At 38.7% G+C, this 17,555-nt stretch overlaps 1 protein-coding gene across 1 annotated transcript in view; it reads right to left on the bottom strand.

The window, feature by feature from the left end:
- Positions 1-876: 876 nt before the first annotated feature.
- Positions 877-17,555, bottom strand: part of CUNH6orf118 (chromosome unknown C6orf118 homolog) — a 35,385-nt gene continuing 18,706 nt past the window's right edge. Inside the window, exons 6-10 of the mRNA XM_032407508.1 lie at positions 14,754-14,812; positions 10,514-10,695; positions 2,997-3,050; positions 2,385-2,446; positions 877-1,051 (exon numbers count right to left, since the gene is read on the bottom strand). Coding sequence (XP_032263399.1) covers positions 946-1,051; positions 2,385-2,446; positions 2,997-3,050; positions 10,514-10,695; positions 14,754-14,812 — 463 coding nt within the window. The 3' untranslated portion in view covers positions 877-945. The remainder of the gene's footprint in view (positions 1,052-2,384; positions 2,447-2,996; positions 3,051-10,513; positions 10,696-14,753; positions 14,813-17,555) is intronic.

The following is a 17,555-nucleotide window of genomic DNA, read 5'->3' as shown; positions in this document are numbered from 1 at the left end:
TTCATTCTCTCCCCCATATAATGGGAAATAATGGTGCCTACTTAATAAGATTCTAGTGAACATAAATAACCAAGAGAAGGCAACTTGAACATAGAGAATTCAACAAACATTAATAAAGCCCAATTTATTTCTATATATGGTGAACATTTGCAGTTTCAGCTGCAACCATTTTATCTCTAAAAGCAGAATGAATCATTCCCCAGAGAGAGCTATTGAATTTAAACAGAGCTGTGATGAACACACCACCCTGACATTGGGCCCCTGGTCCATAGGAAGCAAACCCTGCTGATCTCTCTCTCTCTCTCCCTGACCTCAAACTGTACTCTCCCAGGTTAGGATCAAATCCCTCGTGTACTTCACCCTTACCTTTGATCCTTACCACAGCCCCGTATATGGATGCCCAAAGAAACTGGACTTGTATTTACTCTACGTGCTCAGACCAGATTATAGGCAAAGTGGGCATTAAAAAATCCAAGTTACAATGTTGTCATGAAGATCACAATCTGTCAAGACACATGTGTTGCAAAGCACCAGGCCAGAGCTATAACGTTTCAGAGCACTGCATCACTTACAATCAGTAAAGATTATTTAGTTATGTGAATGTTAATTCTATGATTACTACATTTTATTAAATGTTTATATATAAACTTGCATTGGCAAATAAGAAACATATTTGATCTGTATTGTAGCAGTGCTGAATTTCTTATTCCTATCAAATAACTGAAAGTATTTTTCCTTGGAGAAAATTATGGAAGGAAAGCAGAAAATACCCTAAGAACTACTATTGTTATGAATACGTATACAAAAGTAAAACTAATCACATGCATACATGTATTTATTCCAATATCTTGAGTAGGATATATATACTACGTTAACTTTATTAGAGATTAAAACTGACAAAATGAGATGTATCTTCATTAATTTATACATCTGCAAACATTCGTGCTATGCACATGGTGGCTGTGAATTTTCATAGGTCATTTTCCAATCACTTGAGTTATGGTCTGTTTCCTTTAAGTTTACAAATTCTTTAATAAAATCCCAAAGGTTCCTTAAACACAACAAATGAACACAATAGATTAGACAAAAGTGCCTTAAGCATAAGAGAAAATTTTAAAACAAGCATTTATTTTAGGACATATTTACTCAAAAACACAAAGTGAGACTTCGTAATCTTCCACTTCCATTTTAAAGGATTTTTGTAGCATGTTGGCCTTGAATGTAGCAAAGATTCTCCCTGTATATGGGCACAATCCCCTGGAGTATTTTCCAGACCAAGTATAGTGTGGCAGCAGAGGTAGATTTACTTTGAAGATAATGATGTTTAAACTTTAGGTCCATTCACTCTCATTGCCAAAACTATGGAAGAAGCCTTCCCAATTTTGTATTTGTAATTCTATATTCTTTTCTTTGAGGACACCCAACATAATATAATCCACCTGTGTGGTTCACTCAGCAACCATTCTAACACCTTTCTCCCATGACTTTCTCTACCATGTGAGCTGGGAAGTAGAGTGTGCTATTTCCTTGACTCCTTTGTGGCTAAGGATGGTCTTGGGACATGGTGCTTGGCAATGAGATATGGGTGTCCCTGGAAGCGCTTTGCCTTCTAAATAAAACAGAAAAACCTCCTGATGAGAAGCTCTTTGCCTTTTGTCCTCCCCTTCCCCCATTATTCCTCTATGGGATGCGGACCCATGCCTGAAGATAGCCATACTGAGGCCTCCAGGAGGAAAACCATACTCAAGGAAAACAGAGAAGAAAGATAGAAGAACATTGGTTCCTTGATATTATTATTGAACCAAGGCCACCTACAACTAAATGTCTTTTTACTGTTGTTACAAGTTAGCACTTTCCATACTTAAACCAGCAATGGTTTTCTGTAGCTCCCAGCCTTATCAAATCCTAAAATTTGAACTGTAGTACCAATTCTAAGAAAATTAACTATATAAAGCTAAATTTATGTAATTGATAATATAAATCAGCCATTTCATTTTTAAATTAAAATTATCAGAGTAATACATGTACAGGGTCCTTCAAAAATTTAGTATCACTAAAGCCATATAATTTGAGAAAAGAAAGCCACCACAGTCACCTGCCTCCCCACCTTGCTGATCCCTGCCCGTGAGAATTTACCCTCAATTCTTCAGTTCTTTCCAAAGAATTTATTTCTACATTGCTAAGTAATATATAGTGATTGAGATTTAAATCTTGGGCTCAGCATTGTTGAGCACAGGAAAGGATGTAACATGTATATTTAAAGTTAACACTCTTGTGAATATAAACATTTCAGAAGCATGGTCTTGTCTAATGCAGATTTGAGTGGACGGTTTTGAGAATAGCATGAGATTGTCCCACTTTTTTATCATGTCATCAATACTTACTGCTGCTCTTCCTCACTCATATTATTCTTCTCCATGGTCTGCTTCACCTGGTTTTCAATAACCTACCAAGAATCAAAATCCTCTGGTCATGTATAATGGCATGATACTGATCTTATATGATAATAAGATTGAGTCTAAATGGAATACTACTTCTAGAATCAGGTATAACATACTAATGTATACTGTATATAATACAGAGGCATATACATATCTAATTGAAACAGAATTACAATCTGTTAAGCAGCAAATTGTTAGTATGTATTCTGGAAGGGTATCCTGAAAGTCATTAGAGGAACCAGTTCATTATATCTCTTGTTACCAAATAAACTCATTACAACTCATTGTTACATGTGCAAGGGTTACAGAAATGGTCAATTCTGCTTGGCATATTCGACTTTAAAAAAGGATGTTTATTTTTTTCATTAATACATTAGCTTACACCTGTCCAGTTTTAAGCTAATATCTGCATAGTGAGATATTCTCAGCATTACAGAAAGTTATCATTTAGAAAGATAATGCATATATTCTTATTTTGCTTAGGACATGGTACAAGAAGCACACATCACTAAAGGAAATATTTCTATTGAAAAACATTGATTCACAAAAACTTACATGTATTTTCTTCTTTAAAATTCTATTTGCTGTTTCCAATTTTATAGCTTCAGTCTGAAGAAGAAATGGTTTTTAAAGTAAGATACTTGGTTAAGAATATTTGTTAAGTGCTTTTCCCCATTTATGGAACAAAAAGTATTATGTAAATGATGCTATTCTGATTTCAAAAGTACCCAATAGCACACCATTTAAAAACACGAATAAACACAGCATTGAAGGACATATGGTAAAGACAGAAAGATCCTAGCCTTCTAGGTCAAAAACTAGAGGAGATAAGGGTTGATATTAGAAAAACCTAGAGAGAGGGCAGAAAAAACGGTGGAGGAGTAGGGGTCCCTATTCCAACCAGTCCCTGGAATTGAGCTGGATATCTATCAGACCACTCTGAACACCCATGAAATCAGCCTGAGATGTAAGAAGATAGATCTGGATCTCTACAAACAGAATATCTCATGTGGTTGATTTCGAGGTACAAAGTGGGGAGCCGTGATTCCATGGGCAGATATCAGAGGATAAATGGAAGGGGGAGGGAGCTGAGCTGTCGGGATCCTACACCACCGGTGAGCGACAGCCTCCCAGGCTGGGGACTGGGCACAGACTCGCAGACTGGTAGCGATGGGGAAAGGACTTTAGGGCAGCCCCCTGGATGGAAACCCGGAGTGGGGCCATGTGTGTGAACTGGGGGTGGCTGGCGGTTTTAGAAGCACAAAGGGCAGAGGCGAGCCCTGTCCTGGAGGCGAGGACTGGGAGTGCTGCTGAGGGGCACACAACCCAGGACGCTGCAGTTCATAGCAGCACAGACAGAAACGGAGAATAGTGTGGCCTGGAGAGCTCACTGAAGAACAGACTGCGATCTCTGCTCTGAGGCAGAGGGTTGAAAATGGTCTCTTCTGCTCTGACTCTCAGAAGAGACATGGAAAGCCGCCAGGGAAAGCCACCAGAGAACAAAAGCCCCCAAAACCGGTTTTCACTGAGCCCATCCCCCACCATAGGGGGCAGGGCAACTCTGCCCAAACAGGATTGCCTGAGTAAGGGCACGGCAGGCCCCTCCCCCAGAAGATAGGCTAGGAAAACAAGAGGCCAGCAACCCTAAGGTCCCTATAAAACAGGTGCATCTTGCTTGGGCTGTGGTCAATAATTTGGACTCTATACATTCCCTCAACCATCCCTCAACAGAATGACTAGGAGGAGGAACTCCCAAAATAGGAAAGACTCGGAGATTATGACTTATGCTGCAGATTTACAAATGGATGCAGATATAACCAAGATGTCAGAGATGGCATTCAGGCTAGCAATTGTAAAGACAATGGCTAGAGTGGAGAAATCAATTAATGGCAACATAGAGTCTCTAAGGGCAAAAATGAAAGCTGAATTGGCAGAACTTAAAAATGCTATCAATGAGATCCAATCTAATCTAGATAATCTAACAGCTAGGGTAAGTGAGCCAGAAGAACGAATTAGTGACCTCAAAGACCAATAAATAGACAAAAAGGGAAAAGAGGAGGCCAGGGAAAACAACTCAGAATCCATGAAAATAGAATTAGAGAAATAAGTGACACCATGAAACATTCCAATGTCAGAATTATTGGAATCCCTGAGGGGGTGGAGAGAGAGAGAGGACTAGAAGATATATTTGAGCAAATCGTAGCTGAGAACTTCCCTAATGTGGGGAATGAAACAAACATTCGTGTCCTAGAGGCAGAGAGGACCCCTCCCAAGATCAAGGAAAACAGGCCAACACCCCAGCATGTAATAGTAAAACTCGCAAATCTTAGAACCAAGGAAACCATCTTAAGGGCAGTTAGGGGGAAGAGATTCCTTACATACAGAGGAAGGAACATCAGAATAACATCAGACCTATCCACAGAGACCTGGCAAGCCAGAAAGGCCTGGCAAGCCATATTCAGGGTACTAAATGAGAAGAACATGCAGCCAAGAATACTTTATCCAGCAAGGCTGTCATTTAGAATGGATGGAGAGATGCAGAGCTTCCAAGACCAGCAGAACATGAAAGAATATGTGACCATTAAGCCGGCCCTGCAAGAAATATTAAGGGGGGTTCTATAAAAGGAGAAAGACCCCAAGAGTGATCTACAACAGAAATTTACAGGGACAATCTATAAAAACAACGTCTTCACAGGCAACATGATGACAATAAATTCATATCTTTCAATAATCACTCTCAACATGAACGGCCTAAATGCTCCCATAAAACGGCACAGGGTTGCAGATTGGATAAAAAGACAGGACCCATCCATATGCTGTCTACAATAGACTCATTTTGAATCTAAAGATACATCCAGACTGAAAGTGAAGGGATGGAGATCCATCTTCCATGCCAACAGACCTCAAAAGAAAGCTGGGGTAGCAATTCTTATATCAGACAAATTAGATTTTAAACTAAAGACTGTAGTTAGAGACACAGAAGGACACTATATCATTCTTACAGGGTCTATCCAACAAGAAGATCTAACAATTGTAAATATCTATGCCCCCAACATGGGAGCAGCCATCTACATATGCCAACTGTTAACCAAAATAAAGAGGCATATTGATAACAATAAGTCAATTGTAAGCGACCTCAATACTCCATTCTCAGCAATAGACAGATCATCTAAGCAGAAAATCAACAAAGAAACAAGAGCTTTGAATGACACACTGGGCCAGATGGACCTCATATACATACAGAACATTCCACCCTAAAACAACAGAATATTCATTCTTCTCAAGCGCACATGGAACTTTCTCCAGAATAGACCACATACTGGGTCACAAATCAGGTCTCAACCAATACCAAAAGATTGAGATTATTTCCTGCATATTCTCAGGCCATAATGCTTTAAAACTGAACTCAATCACAAGAAAAAATTTGGCAGAAATTCAAACACTTGGAAGCTAAAGACCACTCTGCTCAAGAATGTTTGGGTCAACCAGGAAATCAAAGAAGAACTTAAACAATTCATGGAAACCAATCAGAACGAAAACACATCAGTCCAAAACCTATGGAATACTGCAAAGGCGGTCCTAAGGGGGAAATACATAGCCATCCAAGCCTCACTCAAAAAAACAGAAAAATCCCGAATTCACCAACTAACTCTATACCTTAAAGAACTAGAGAAAAAGTAACAAACGATGCCTAAGCCACACATTAGAAGAGAAATAATTAAGATTAGAGCAGAGATCAATGAATTAGAAACCAGAAACACAGTGGATCAGATCAATGAAACTAGAAGCTGGTTCTTTGAAAGAATTAATAAGATCAATAAACCACTGGCCAGACTTATCCAAAAGAAAAGAGAAAGGACCCAAATTAATAAAATTATGAATGAAAGGGGAGAGATCATGACTAACACCAAGGAAACAGAAACAATTATTAGAAACTATTATCAACAACTATATGCCAATAAACTGAGCAACCTGGATGAAATGGATGCCTTCCTGGAAACCTATAAACTCCCAAGACTGAAACAGAAAGAAATTGACAACCTGAATAGGCCAATAACCAGTAACGAGATTGAAGCAGTGATCAAAAACCTCCCAAAAAACAAGAGTCCAGGGCCTGATGGATTCCCTGGGGAATTCTACCAAACATTCAAAGAAGAAATAATATCTATTCTCCTGAAGTTATTTCAAAAAATAGAAACAGAAGGAAAGCTTCCAGACTCATTCTATGAGGCCAGCATTACCTTAATCCCCAAACCAGGCAAAGACCCCACCAAAAAGGACAATTTCAGACCAATATCCCTGATGAATATGTATTCCAAAATCCTCAACAAAATCCTAGCTACTAGGATCCAACAATACATTAAAAGGATCATCCACCACGACCAAGTGGAATTTATCCCTGGGATGCAAGGGTGGTTCAACATTCACAAATCAATCAATGTGATAGAACACATTAATAAGAGAGAGAAGAACCATATGGTCCTCTCAATTGATGCAGAAAAAGCATTTGACAAAATACAACATCCTTTCCTGATTAAAACTCTTCAGAGTATAGGGATAGAGGGAACATTCCTCAAGTTCATAAAATCCATCTATGAAAAACCCACAGCGAATATCATCCTCAATGGGGAAAAGCTGAGAGCCTTTCCCTTAAGATCAGGAACACGTCAAGGATGCCCACTCTCACCACTATTGTTCAGCATAGTACTAGAAGTCCTAGCAACAGCAATCAGACAACAAAAAGAAATAAAAAGTATTCAAATCGGCAAAGAAAAAGTCAAACTCTCTCTTTTCACAGATGACATGATACTTTATGTGGAAAACCCAAAAGACTCCACCCCCAAATTACTAGAACTCATACAGCAATTCAGTAATGTGGCAGGATACAAAATCAATACACAGAATTCAGTTGCTTTCTTAAACACTCACAACGCAACTGTAGAAAGAGAAATTAGAGAAAAAATTCCATTTACAATAGCACCAAAAACCATAAGATACCTCAGAATAAACCTAACCAAAGAGATAAAGGATCTATACTCTAGGAACTACAGAACACTCATGAAAGAAATTGAAGAAGACACAAAAAGATGGAAAAACATTCCATGCTCATGGATTGGAAGAATAAACATTGTTAAAATGTCTATGCTACACAGAGCAATCTATATCTTCAATGCCATCCCGATCAAAATTCCAATGACATTTTCAAAGTGCTGGAACAAACAATCCTAAAGTTTGTATGGAATCAGAAAAGACCCCGAATCAAGCCAAGGAAATGTTGAAAAAGAAAAACAAAGTTGGGGGCATCACATTGCCTGATTTCAAGCTATACTACAAAGCTGTGATCACCAAGACAGCATGGTACTGGCACAAAAACAGACATACAGACCAATGGAACAGAATAGAGAGCCCAGATATGGACCCTCAACTCTATGGTCAAATAATCTTCGACAAAGCAGGAAAAAATATGCAATGGAAAAAAGACAGTCTCTTCAATAAATGGTGCTGGGAAAACTGGACAGCCACATGCAGAAGAATGAAACTTGACCATTCTCTAATACCATACACAAAGATAAACTCAAAATGGATGAGAGACCTCAAAGTGAGACAGGAATCCATCAAAATCCTAGAGGAGAACATAAGCAGTAACCTCTTTGACATCAGCCACAGCAACTTTTTTCAAGATACATCTCCAAAGGCTACTGAAACAAAAGCAAAAATAACTTTTGGGTCTTCATCAAGATAAAAAGGTTCTGCATAGCAAAGGAAACAGTCAACAAAACAAAGAGGCAACCCACAGAATGGGAGAAGATATTTGCAAATAACACTACAGATAAAGGGCTGGTATCCAAAATCTATAAAGAACTTCTCAAACTCAACACCCAAAAAACAAATAATCAAGTCAAAAAGTGGGCAGAAGAGATGAACAGACACTTCTCCGAAGAAGACATACAAATGGCTAACAGACACATGAAAAAATGTTCATCATCATTAGCCATCAGGGAAATCCAAATCAAAACCACACTGAGATACCACCTTACACCAGTTAGAATGGCCAAAATGGACAGGGAAAGAAACAACAAATGTTGGAGAGGTTGTGGAGAAAGGGGAACCCTCTTACACTGTTGGTGGGAATGCAAGTTGGTACAGCCACTTTGGAAAACAGTGTGGAGGTTCCTCAAAAATTTAAAAATAGAGCTACCCTATGACCCAGCAATTGCACTGCTGGGTATTTACCCCAAAGACACAGATGTAGTGAAAAGAAGGGCCATATGCACCCCAGTGTTCATAGCAGCAATGTCCACAGAGGCCAAACTGTGGAAAGAGCCGAGATGCCCTTCAACAGATGAATGGATAAAGATGTGGTCCATATATACAATGGGATATTACTCAGCCATCAGAAAGGATGAATACCCAACTTTTACATCAACATGGATGGGACTGGAGGAGATTATGCTAAGTGAAATAAGTCAAGCAGAGAAAGTCAATTATCATATGGTTTCACTTATTTGTGGAACATAAGGAATAGCATGGAGGACATTAGGAGAAGGAAGGGAAAAATGGAGGGGGGGAAATCAGAGGGAGAGACGAACCATGAAAGACTATGTACTCTGAGAAACAAACTGAGGGTTTTAGAGGGGAGGGGAGTAGGGGGATGGGTTAGCCCGGTGATGGGTATTAAGGAGGGCACATACTGCATGGAGCACTGGGTGTTAAATGAAAACAATGAATCGTGGATCACCACATCAAAAACTAATGATGTATTGTATGGTGACTAACATAACATAATAAAATTTAAAAAAAAAAGAAAAGCCTAGAGAATTTTAGGGAAATTCTAGAGCAGTTCCTCAATTTTCATAATTGATAACAGAATTTGTTAAGGTGGCTGGATACAATATAAAATACAAATTTTGGGGCACCTAGGTGGCTCAGTCAATTAAGTGTCCATCTCTTGATTTTGGTTCAGGTCATGATCTCAGAATCATGGGATGGAGCCCCACGTCAGGCCCCCTGCTCAGCATGGAGTCTGCTTCTCCCTCTCCCTCTGCCACTCACCCCCGCTTGTGCACTCTCGCTCTCTCTCTCGTGCTCTCTTTCAAATAAATAAATAAAATCTTAAAATTTTAAATAAATAAATAAATAAGAACAGACTGTAAACAAAAAACACAGAAGGAAATCTTACATATTATTTTAAAAGAGAGAGAGAAGTCAAAACAAGCTTATACCACCACCACCTTCCTGTACACTGTATACTTCTGCTTTAAAAAAAAAAAAAAAAAAGATTTAAAAAAGATAGTGCTGGGAAAATACATGTAACTATATAACCATGAGAAAAAGAATAATCACACATCACTTACAAACTCTATAACTAAATGGTAACACTGAGTCAGATTCTACACAAATAAAAAATTATGTTACAATATATAAAAAGTAGGGCAGCATAACATTTCAAAACATAGATTACAATCTATATTATACTGTTCATCAAAAAATTGGTTAGTAATAATTGTTAAAGACTACTTTTAATGTAGCAGACTCTTCTTTCAATGGTAGTAACTAATTTGTATCTTCTAACATAATTGTACAACTCACTGAAAATCTAACTATGGAGTTTCAATGTGACACAATGAAAATAATAACGTCTTTGGAGCCCCAAAAGAATTAAGCTTGAATCCTGTAAACTATGTCATATAGGTCAGGTTACTTAAATCCTCTGAGCTTCAGTTCAAGCTAATTAGTACATATTGGATACTAAACGTTGGCTGTCATTATTTTTATGACAAGCATTTTCTATACAAAATTGTTAAACTGTGAGAGACATCAACTGACCTGAAGGAGATCCAATTTGAACCTTAACAGAACTCTACAGAATTTTTATCACCTTTATTTTTGTTGTTTTAGCTAGATCTCTTAATTATTCTAACCATTTGCCACAAGTGTTTTATAATGAAAATATATTTGGACCAATTTTTCCATTATTGCTTACCCATTTGCAAAATGAAATTGCTTCATGTGTTTGCCAACATCTTCAAGCAAAAGAACAATGTAAACATTCAAATAAATAAATTACATACCTCTATGCTTTTAATCCTATTTTCAGTGATATGCAAAATTCCAGTATGAATCAAAGTTGTTTTAATTTCTCTTTCAAGAGCTTGAATTTCATCCCATTTATTAAGTATTTCACACCTCTTCTTTTCAACCTTCTCAATAAGAGTAAGGTGATCTTCATTCATTACATCTTTCTTAGATAATTCTGCAAATATTTTTAAAAGCAAAGTATTACTGTTTAATATGTCATCTCTTATTAATAGTATTATGCATTACTAACTGTATTATGTATGTTATATATAGCTATAAAATATAATGTAACTCAAGCTCCAAGCACATCAATAAAAATTATCTGATCCAAGAATTGGGATATTCCTCCCCTAATTTATTGAGTGCCCAATTTGAGCACCTAACGTAGTGTGGGGAAGGTGCAAGGATGACTTTGCAGGAGAAGTGTGATGAACTTGAGACCCAAAGGATGAAAAGGAGTTAGACAAGAGAAAGGGGGTAAAGAAGGGGCAGAAGAGCAGAACTTGGCACATTTTGGTAAAAAGAAAGTTATATGGTAGGGTGGGAACATTGAGGGCCAGGGAGTGACATCAATGAATACTAGAAAGGAAGCAGGGGGGAGAACTGAAAAGGTCTTATAACATATGTTAGGAAATCAGTCAATGCTGTTGAAGGCTTTTAAGCTGGGATCAACACACACAATGGTCACTCTGTCTGCAGGACCAAAAGTGGATGAGAAAGGGTGAAGCTGGAACAGGATGACCAGTCAGAAAGCTACTACACTCATTCAAACAAGATCAGATCAAGATAGTAGCTGTGGCATAAAAAGAAGTGAAGACATACAAAAATGATTTAGGGAATGGAAATAAGGAGGGCTTGGTAACTGACTGGATCTGGATGGAGAGGACAGGTAGGTATCAAAATAATCCCTAGGTTTCAGCTTTGCTACAGCTAGGAACAGATGCAGTAGGAAGGAAGGGAGTTCAATGCAGCAGAGAGGTAAGACAGCTGGGTTCGAATCCCACCTGAGCCACTAACTACAAGCTGTGTAAAGTGATTGATAGGGCGGAGAGGGAAAGATTTCTTCTGCAGGCTTTCTGACTTGACTTCCATGTGTTTGGTGATGCCATTCATTGAAACAGAGAGTTTAATCTTGGACGTGTTGAGCTGAGGCACCTATGGGATACTCAAGTGGCCTTATCCAGTAGGCAATTGGATATAGGGATCTCAAGCCTAAAAAAGAGATTTGGGCAGGAAAGAGATTTGGAATTAAATATGTGTGCATTGAACCAAAGACATGCTGGGCTCCAACAAACGTCAATATTTAAGGATTCAGAAAGGAGATGGAGATATTGAGAGTAACTCACTGCTGAAGGAACTTGATCATCAAACAGCACAGTTAAGTTCTGACTACTAGTGGTAAGAATTTTTTGAGAAAGAAAAACTAATCCTTTTTGATACGAAAAAAAACAACTAAAAAGAGTGATAATACTTACCCGTACATAGTAAACAACACAGAAACAATTGCCATCATTCAAACTTGCCAAATTTGGAAGAAGGGAAAACTTTGAAGATGAGTTTTGAAATTTGGGGGAACTAGCTAAGTAGATACACAATGAACTAGCCAAGGAGGCAGAAACAGCCAGAGTTAAGCTTCTGCACAAACAGGAACTATGATCTGAAGTCTGATCCCCACCTTAACCTAAGCTGAAGGTTTTAACCTACAATTAACTGGGGGCACAGAAGCCAAAAGGAGTATAAGGACACTCCAATGACCCCACTGTTGTTACCCCTTTTCTACCTAAAAAGGAAGACTGAGGGGCACCTGGATGGCTCAGCCAGTTAAGTGTCTGCCTTTGGCTCAGGTCATGATCCCAGGGTCCTGGGATTGAGCCCCATATTGGGCTCCCTGCTCAGTGGGGAGTCTGCTTCTCCTTCTCCCTCTCCTCCCACTCATGCTAACGCTCTCTCTCTCTCTCTCTCTCTCTCAAATAAATAAATAAATAAATAAATAAATAAAATCTTTAAAAAAGAGAGAGAGAGAAAGATTGAGGTACCAAAAGGCGGAAATCCCACAGAAAATACATACATTTGGAGGAGAGGCTCCTGAACGAGAAAGCTTTAGGAAAAGAATAGAGGATGAACACAAGCCACCAGATTTCTTCAATAGCACAGGAAAAGTGTCAGAAACAGCTAGAATCAACTACTAAGAAATGTTTACTACAGTTCTAGAAATTAGTAATGTCTTCTTATTTATTATCTTTTAAATCCTGATGTTTTATCCTGTTAGCAGTTAGCAATGAAGCCCTTAAATCTAAAAGAAAAGTGGGACAAATACCATATGATTCCACTTATAAATGGAATCTTAAAAAAAAAAAAGAAGAACAAACAAAAAGCAGAATCAGACCTATAACTACAGAGAACAAAGCGATGGTTGCCAGAGGGAATGGGGTGGAGGGATGGGGCAAAATAAGTGAATGCGAGAGGAAGACTCAGGCCTCCAGTTACAGAATGAGTAAGTCACAGGAATAGAGCAGAGCATAAGGAATATGGTCAATGATACCGTAACAGCAATGTACTAGGACAGATGGTAGCTACACTTGTGGTGAGCATCACATAAAGCGTCAAATGTGTCAAATCAACACGTTGTACACCTGAAATTAATGTAACATTGTGTGTCAATTATACTCAAATTAAAAAAAAAAAAAGAAAAGAAAAAAAATGGTTGGCCTGTCTTAGGATACAGCAAGGAAACAGTGAGCTTGAGTCCCATGCATGACTTTTCTATAAGAGGAACCCAAGAATACGCAATGTGGGTGCAGGAGAAAGATGGACCCAACCTCTCTGTAAGTCCTGGCACGTGATCAGAAGACAAGCACTGGGCCAGCCTAGGACAAAAAAGAGCCGGGACTCAGGCCACAAGAAACCCTTGGAACATGGCCAGCAGGTAAATCACACAGGTGTTGCTCACAGAGAGGAAATAAATGGCAGAAGGAAGCAAAAGGCCCCAGTAAGAAACTTTGAGGCCAAGTTCTGCTGAGAACTTAAAACAGGTTAGATCTGTGAGTATATCCTAAAAGCTGCTGGGGGGCGGGGGGGGGGGGGGGGGGGGGGGGGGGGGGGGAGTGATTCCAGTATGAGTTAGTATTTAACAAACTTGTAGGAAAAATGGCATTTGGCTGAATCATTGCATTAACAGTATGGAACTTATTTTGGTTACTTAATCATATTCTAAATTGTGTATCTAATTTTAAAATAATTTTAGTATTTATTTAATGCATAAGTATTCATAAATGTAATTAGATTCCCACAAACTGTGTATTCTTCCTCACAACAGCCATGAGAAGGAGGAGGAATGGGCAGGGCCACTCCCCTGGGCCAGGTGCCCTGCTCCTACTCCCCTGGGCCAGGCGCCCTGCTCCTACTTCCTGTGGATTCTTACATTTAATCCTCACAGCACACCTGAGAGGGAAGTACCATCATTATCCCCACTTAACACGCAGGCAGCTGAGACTAACAGAGTTGAAATAACAAAGCTGGCAGTCTGGGTGAACCACCAGCCCCGTGGCCTGCCAGAGAGACTCGTCCAGCCCTGGCAGCCCTCTACCACCTGCACACCATGGGAGTGAGGCTGAACCCGACAGAGAACGTGTCTGTAAGACAGAGGACATCACAAACTCAGAGAGCCTGGGAAACGTGTTGTTTGTAAATGCTGACTTCTTCAAGCTGGGAAAAGAGATGCAAAGGTTCTGGAATCCAGAATAGACTGTCTTCATTGCTGTTACCCTGGAAACCACAAGAGGCTACAGCTAAAACTTGACATAATTCTTTCTACATGAGGTCTTGACTTAATTCACTATTCTGCTAAAAACCACAAAGATCTTAGAGAAGAATGACGTGGTATACATGTTGTATCTGGTTCCAGAAAAACTAAAAAACCAAAGGTGCCCAAAGCAACAGAAACTGGAGTAATAATCTCCACCCTGACAGGATCTATTAAAGAGATGAACTGTTTCCCACACCTTTAAAGTATTTCATTTAAACCACTTCCGATTAAATGAAAACTTGCTGTATTTCTAAAGAACTTGATGGAAAAAAATATAAATGAATACAATTTAATAAGTTATCTGGAAAAAAAGAACCCTTTCAAACAAATAATAGCAGGAGGCCATAAATCATAGATAATCATAGACAAGGACATGACGATTCTTCACCCAGAGGTCAGAAGAACAACATCATCATACAATTACTCGCCTGACTTTCCCTTAGCAGATTGCAGCAATGTGTTTTCCATCTCTAGTTCACTTCTGAGTCTACAGGTTTGGTAAAAAACAGCAAAATATCAGAACTCCATTCATACCTTTCTTCTTTTGTCTATTTTATGCCACAAGTCTTTCTTTAAAATTGAGAAATAAAAAGTCATCTCAGTTTCTATCAAAAAAGGTAATTTGAAACTCTATATAAAATGAAAGCCTAAGTCAGTCAAATTAAATAAACAAAAGAATACTTTCTTACCAAGATTGCGTAAACCACTAGTTGAAGAAGCTGGTTAATATAAAGTAAATTATTTCCTATAGTGTTATGAACATTATTTTGTTACTTTAAATTCTACAAAGCAGGGAGACAAAGAAATCAGCATTTACACTCCGGGATGAACAACAGATGAGGGGCAGTGGAGGCAGGTCCCTGCAGCTAGAATGCACACTGCATGTTCCCCGGGCCTCATGATTTCCTCCCACAGATACAATTCACAAATCCCACTATGTTTGTACTAAAAATAAAATACAAGACATTTTAAAAGGAAATGAAAACATCTGTAATCTCTTTGTATCCTCTCCTTGGTTTAAAAAAAAAAAACTAAATCAACTGTCTTATTTCTAATACATGCGGGGGGGAGTCTAATATGTATTGCTTGTACAGAAATCCTATGATTTGGTTAAAAACATCAGTGCCACAAATGAGTCAATGCTGCCTGTCTACAGGAGCCTAGTGGTTAAGTAGCTTCACATACATTAGCTCATTTTATCAGAGATGAAAAGAAACAGAAAAGTATTATGACCCCCAATTTTAAGAAACTGAGATTAAATGAATTAATAATAATGGTAACAGCCTTGTCAGTATGCAGAGTCAGGGCATTTAGTTTCCAGAAATGTTAAATGTGTTATAGTTTTAAATATTATGTTCTATTCCATTGCTTTTTCTTCTTCTTCTGAGACTTTAATTATATGTAAATTGGATCTTCTTTGCCTGTCTTCCACTTCAACCAGTTTTTCTCTGTCTTTTTATTTCTTTTGTTATCTCATCTTCATTCTCTGGCTTGTTTTTTGTTTTTCTCTAATGCTCCTTATTGTGTCCACTCAAGAGTATCCCTCCTTGGGTGTGTCATAATTTCGTCTGGATCTATGACATAATTTTGACTTTTTCAACTATCTTTCCTGAGTGGTCAAATCTTGCTTCACATCTTCCTTTTTATTGCTGTTGATTGCTGTGCTTTCTTCGTGTTTACATTTCTAACTCAAGGTCATTTTCATCGCTAGAAATGCTCTTTTGAGAATATTTAAGTTTGGAATGCTGTGGTACAGTTTTCTTCAACTTTTTGTTGTTGTTGGATGGCAGGGATTTTCATCAGCTAAATTGTTTGGGTCCTCATTTTATCAAGAGAGATAGTTGCTTGTGCAGACAGAGATCATTTGCACCTCTGCATTTTTGTAGGTAGGGATAACAGTTTGGGTAGTGTGTGAGGTTCCTAATCAAGAGGACACATTTTTGTCAGAATAGCAAAGTATGCTTTTGTTGTTGTTTTAGGGTGTTTTATTTTGATTTTTTTACTGGATAACTTTTTTTTTTTTTTTTTTGGAGGAAAGAAAGAACAATAGTGAAAGGGTCATGTGCCCTTCAATTTTCTTCTTTTATGGGATTCTAAACTCCCCTCCCTTGCTTCTTTTTCTCTTCAATGCACAGTTCTAAAAGATGTTGATCACTTCTTTTAAAGCTCTTCCCACCATATCATTATCACTTCAGCACTGGTTCCTTGCTTCCATGCTCACTTCAAAGTCCTTTCCTTCTAAGTCAGTGCTCTGATAGACAGACCAGTAAACTCTGTGGCATTATTTAGGGAAACTACTCTCTTTTCCTCCCTCCCTCCCCTGTCCCCCTTCCACCCTCCCTTCCTTTCTCTCTCTCCCTGTTCCCTCCCTCCCCTTCCACCTCTCCTTCCCCTTCTCCCCCCTCCTCCTCTCTCCCTCCCTCCCTCTCACGACCTCCCCCCTTCCCTCTTTCTCTCCTTCCCTCCTCTCTCTCTTTCCCTCCCCCACTCTTCCTTTCTCTCTCTTCCCCTCCCTCCCTTCCTCTCTCTCTCTCTCTCTCTCTCTGGAACTAGTTTTAGAACATGATAGGCCTTCTACCAGCTCCATTCTTCTCTCTTCCCCCACTGCCCTTGCTCTCACCAAGGTTTGCAGAAAGAGAGCTGATAATGATTCACTGGCATTTGATGTGTATTTTTCTAATTTCAAGTATTTTGAAGTTTGGATGCTTTTTGTCCTCTACTTATACTGAAGACATGGTTTTGTTTTTTGTTTTTTGTTTCTTGTTTTGTTTTCTTGATAATATTTTGGGTGTGCTGGCTTTGCCTCAGTCTTCTTTAAATCCTCTATAAAACATATGCCCTATCCAATTGTGATTTCATCTGAAAGACTACACAGAAAAGTTAAAAGATTTTTTTTTAAGTTAAAAACATAAAAACAAGATCATTCATGAAAGGTGTCTTGACTTTGCAGCAGTGTCACCTATCAGTAGGTCCCCAGGGGACCACTAAAGAAGATGAGATGCTTTCAGAAACCATCCCAAACCCCCCCCCCCCCCCCCCCCGCCATACAAACACCAGATTTGGCTGAATTTCCCAGTCACAGATGTGATGGCTTATGAAAGAGGCCAAATGGCAGGGTATTAGTAAAGGCAGCATGCCTCCCCCATTAGTGCAGAAAAAAATGTAAATATATATGCTTGTCACATGGTTTTAAGATATTGTAAAATAGTATAATCCCAACATAAATCAAA

This window comes from Phoca vitulina, unplaced genomic scaffold (assembly GCF_004348235.1).
Source record: "Phoca vitulina isolate PV1807 unplaced genomic scaffold, GSC_HSeal_1.0 scaffold9, whole genome shotgun sequence".
NCBI classification, from domain to species: domain Eukaryota; kingdom Metazoa; phylum Chordata; class Mammalia; order Carnivora; family Phocidae; genus Phoca; species Phoca vitulina.
Note: the sequence above shows the minus strand (reverse complement) of the source record. Positions and strands in the feature narration are given on the sequence as shown.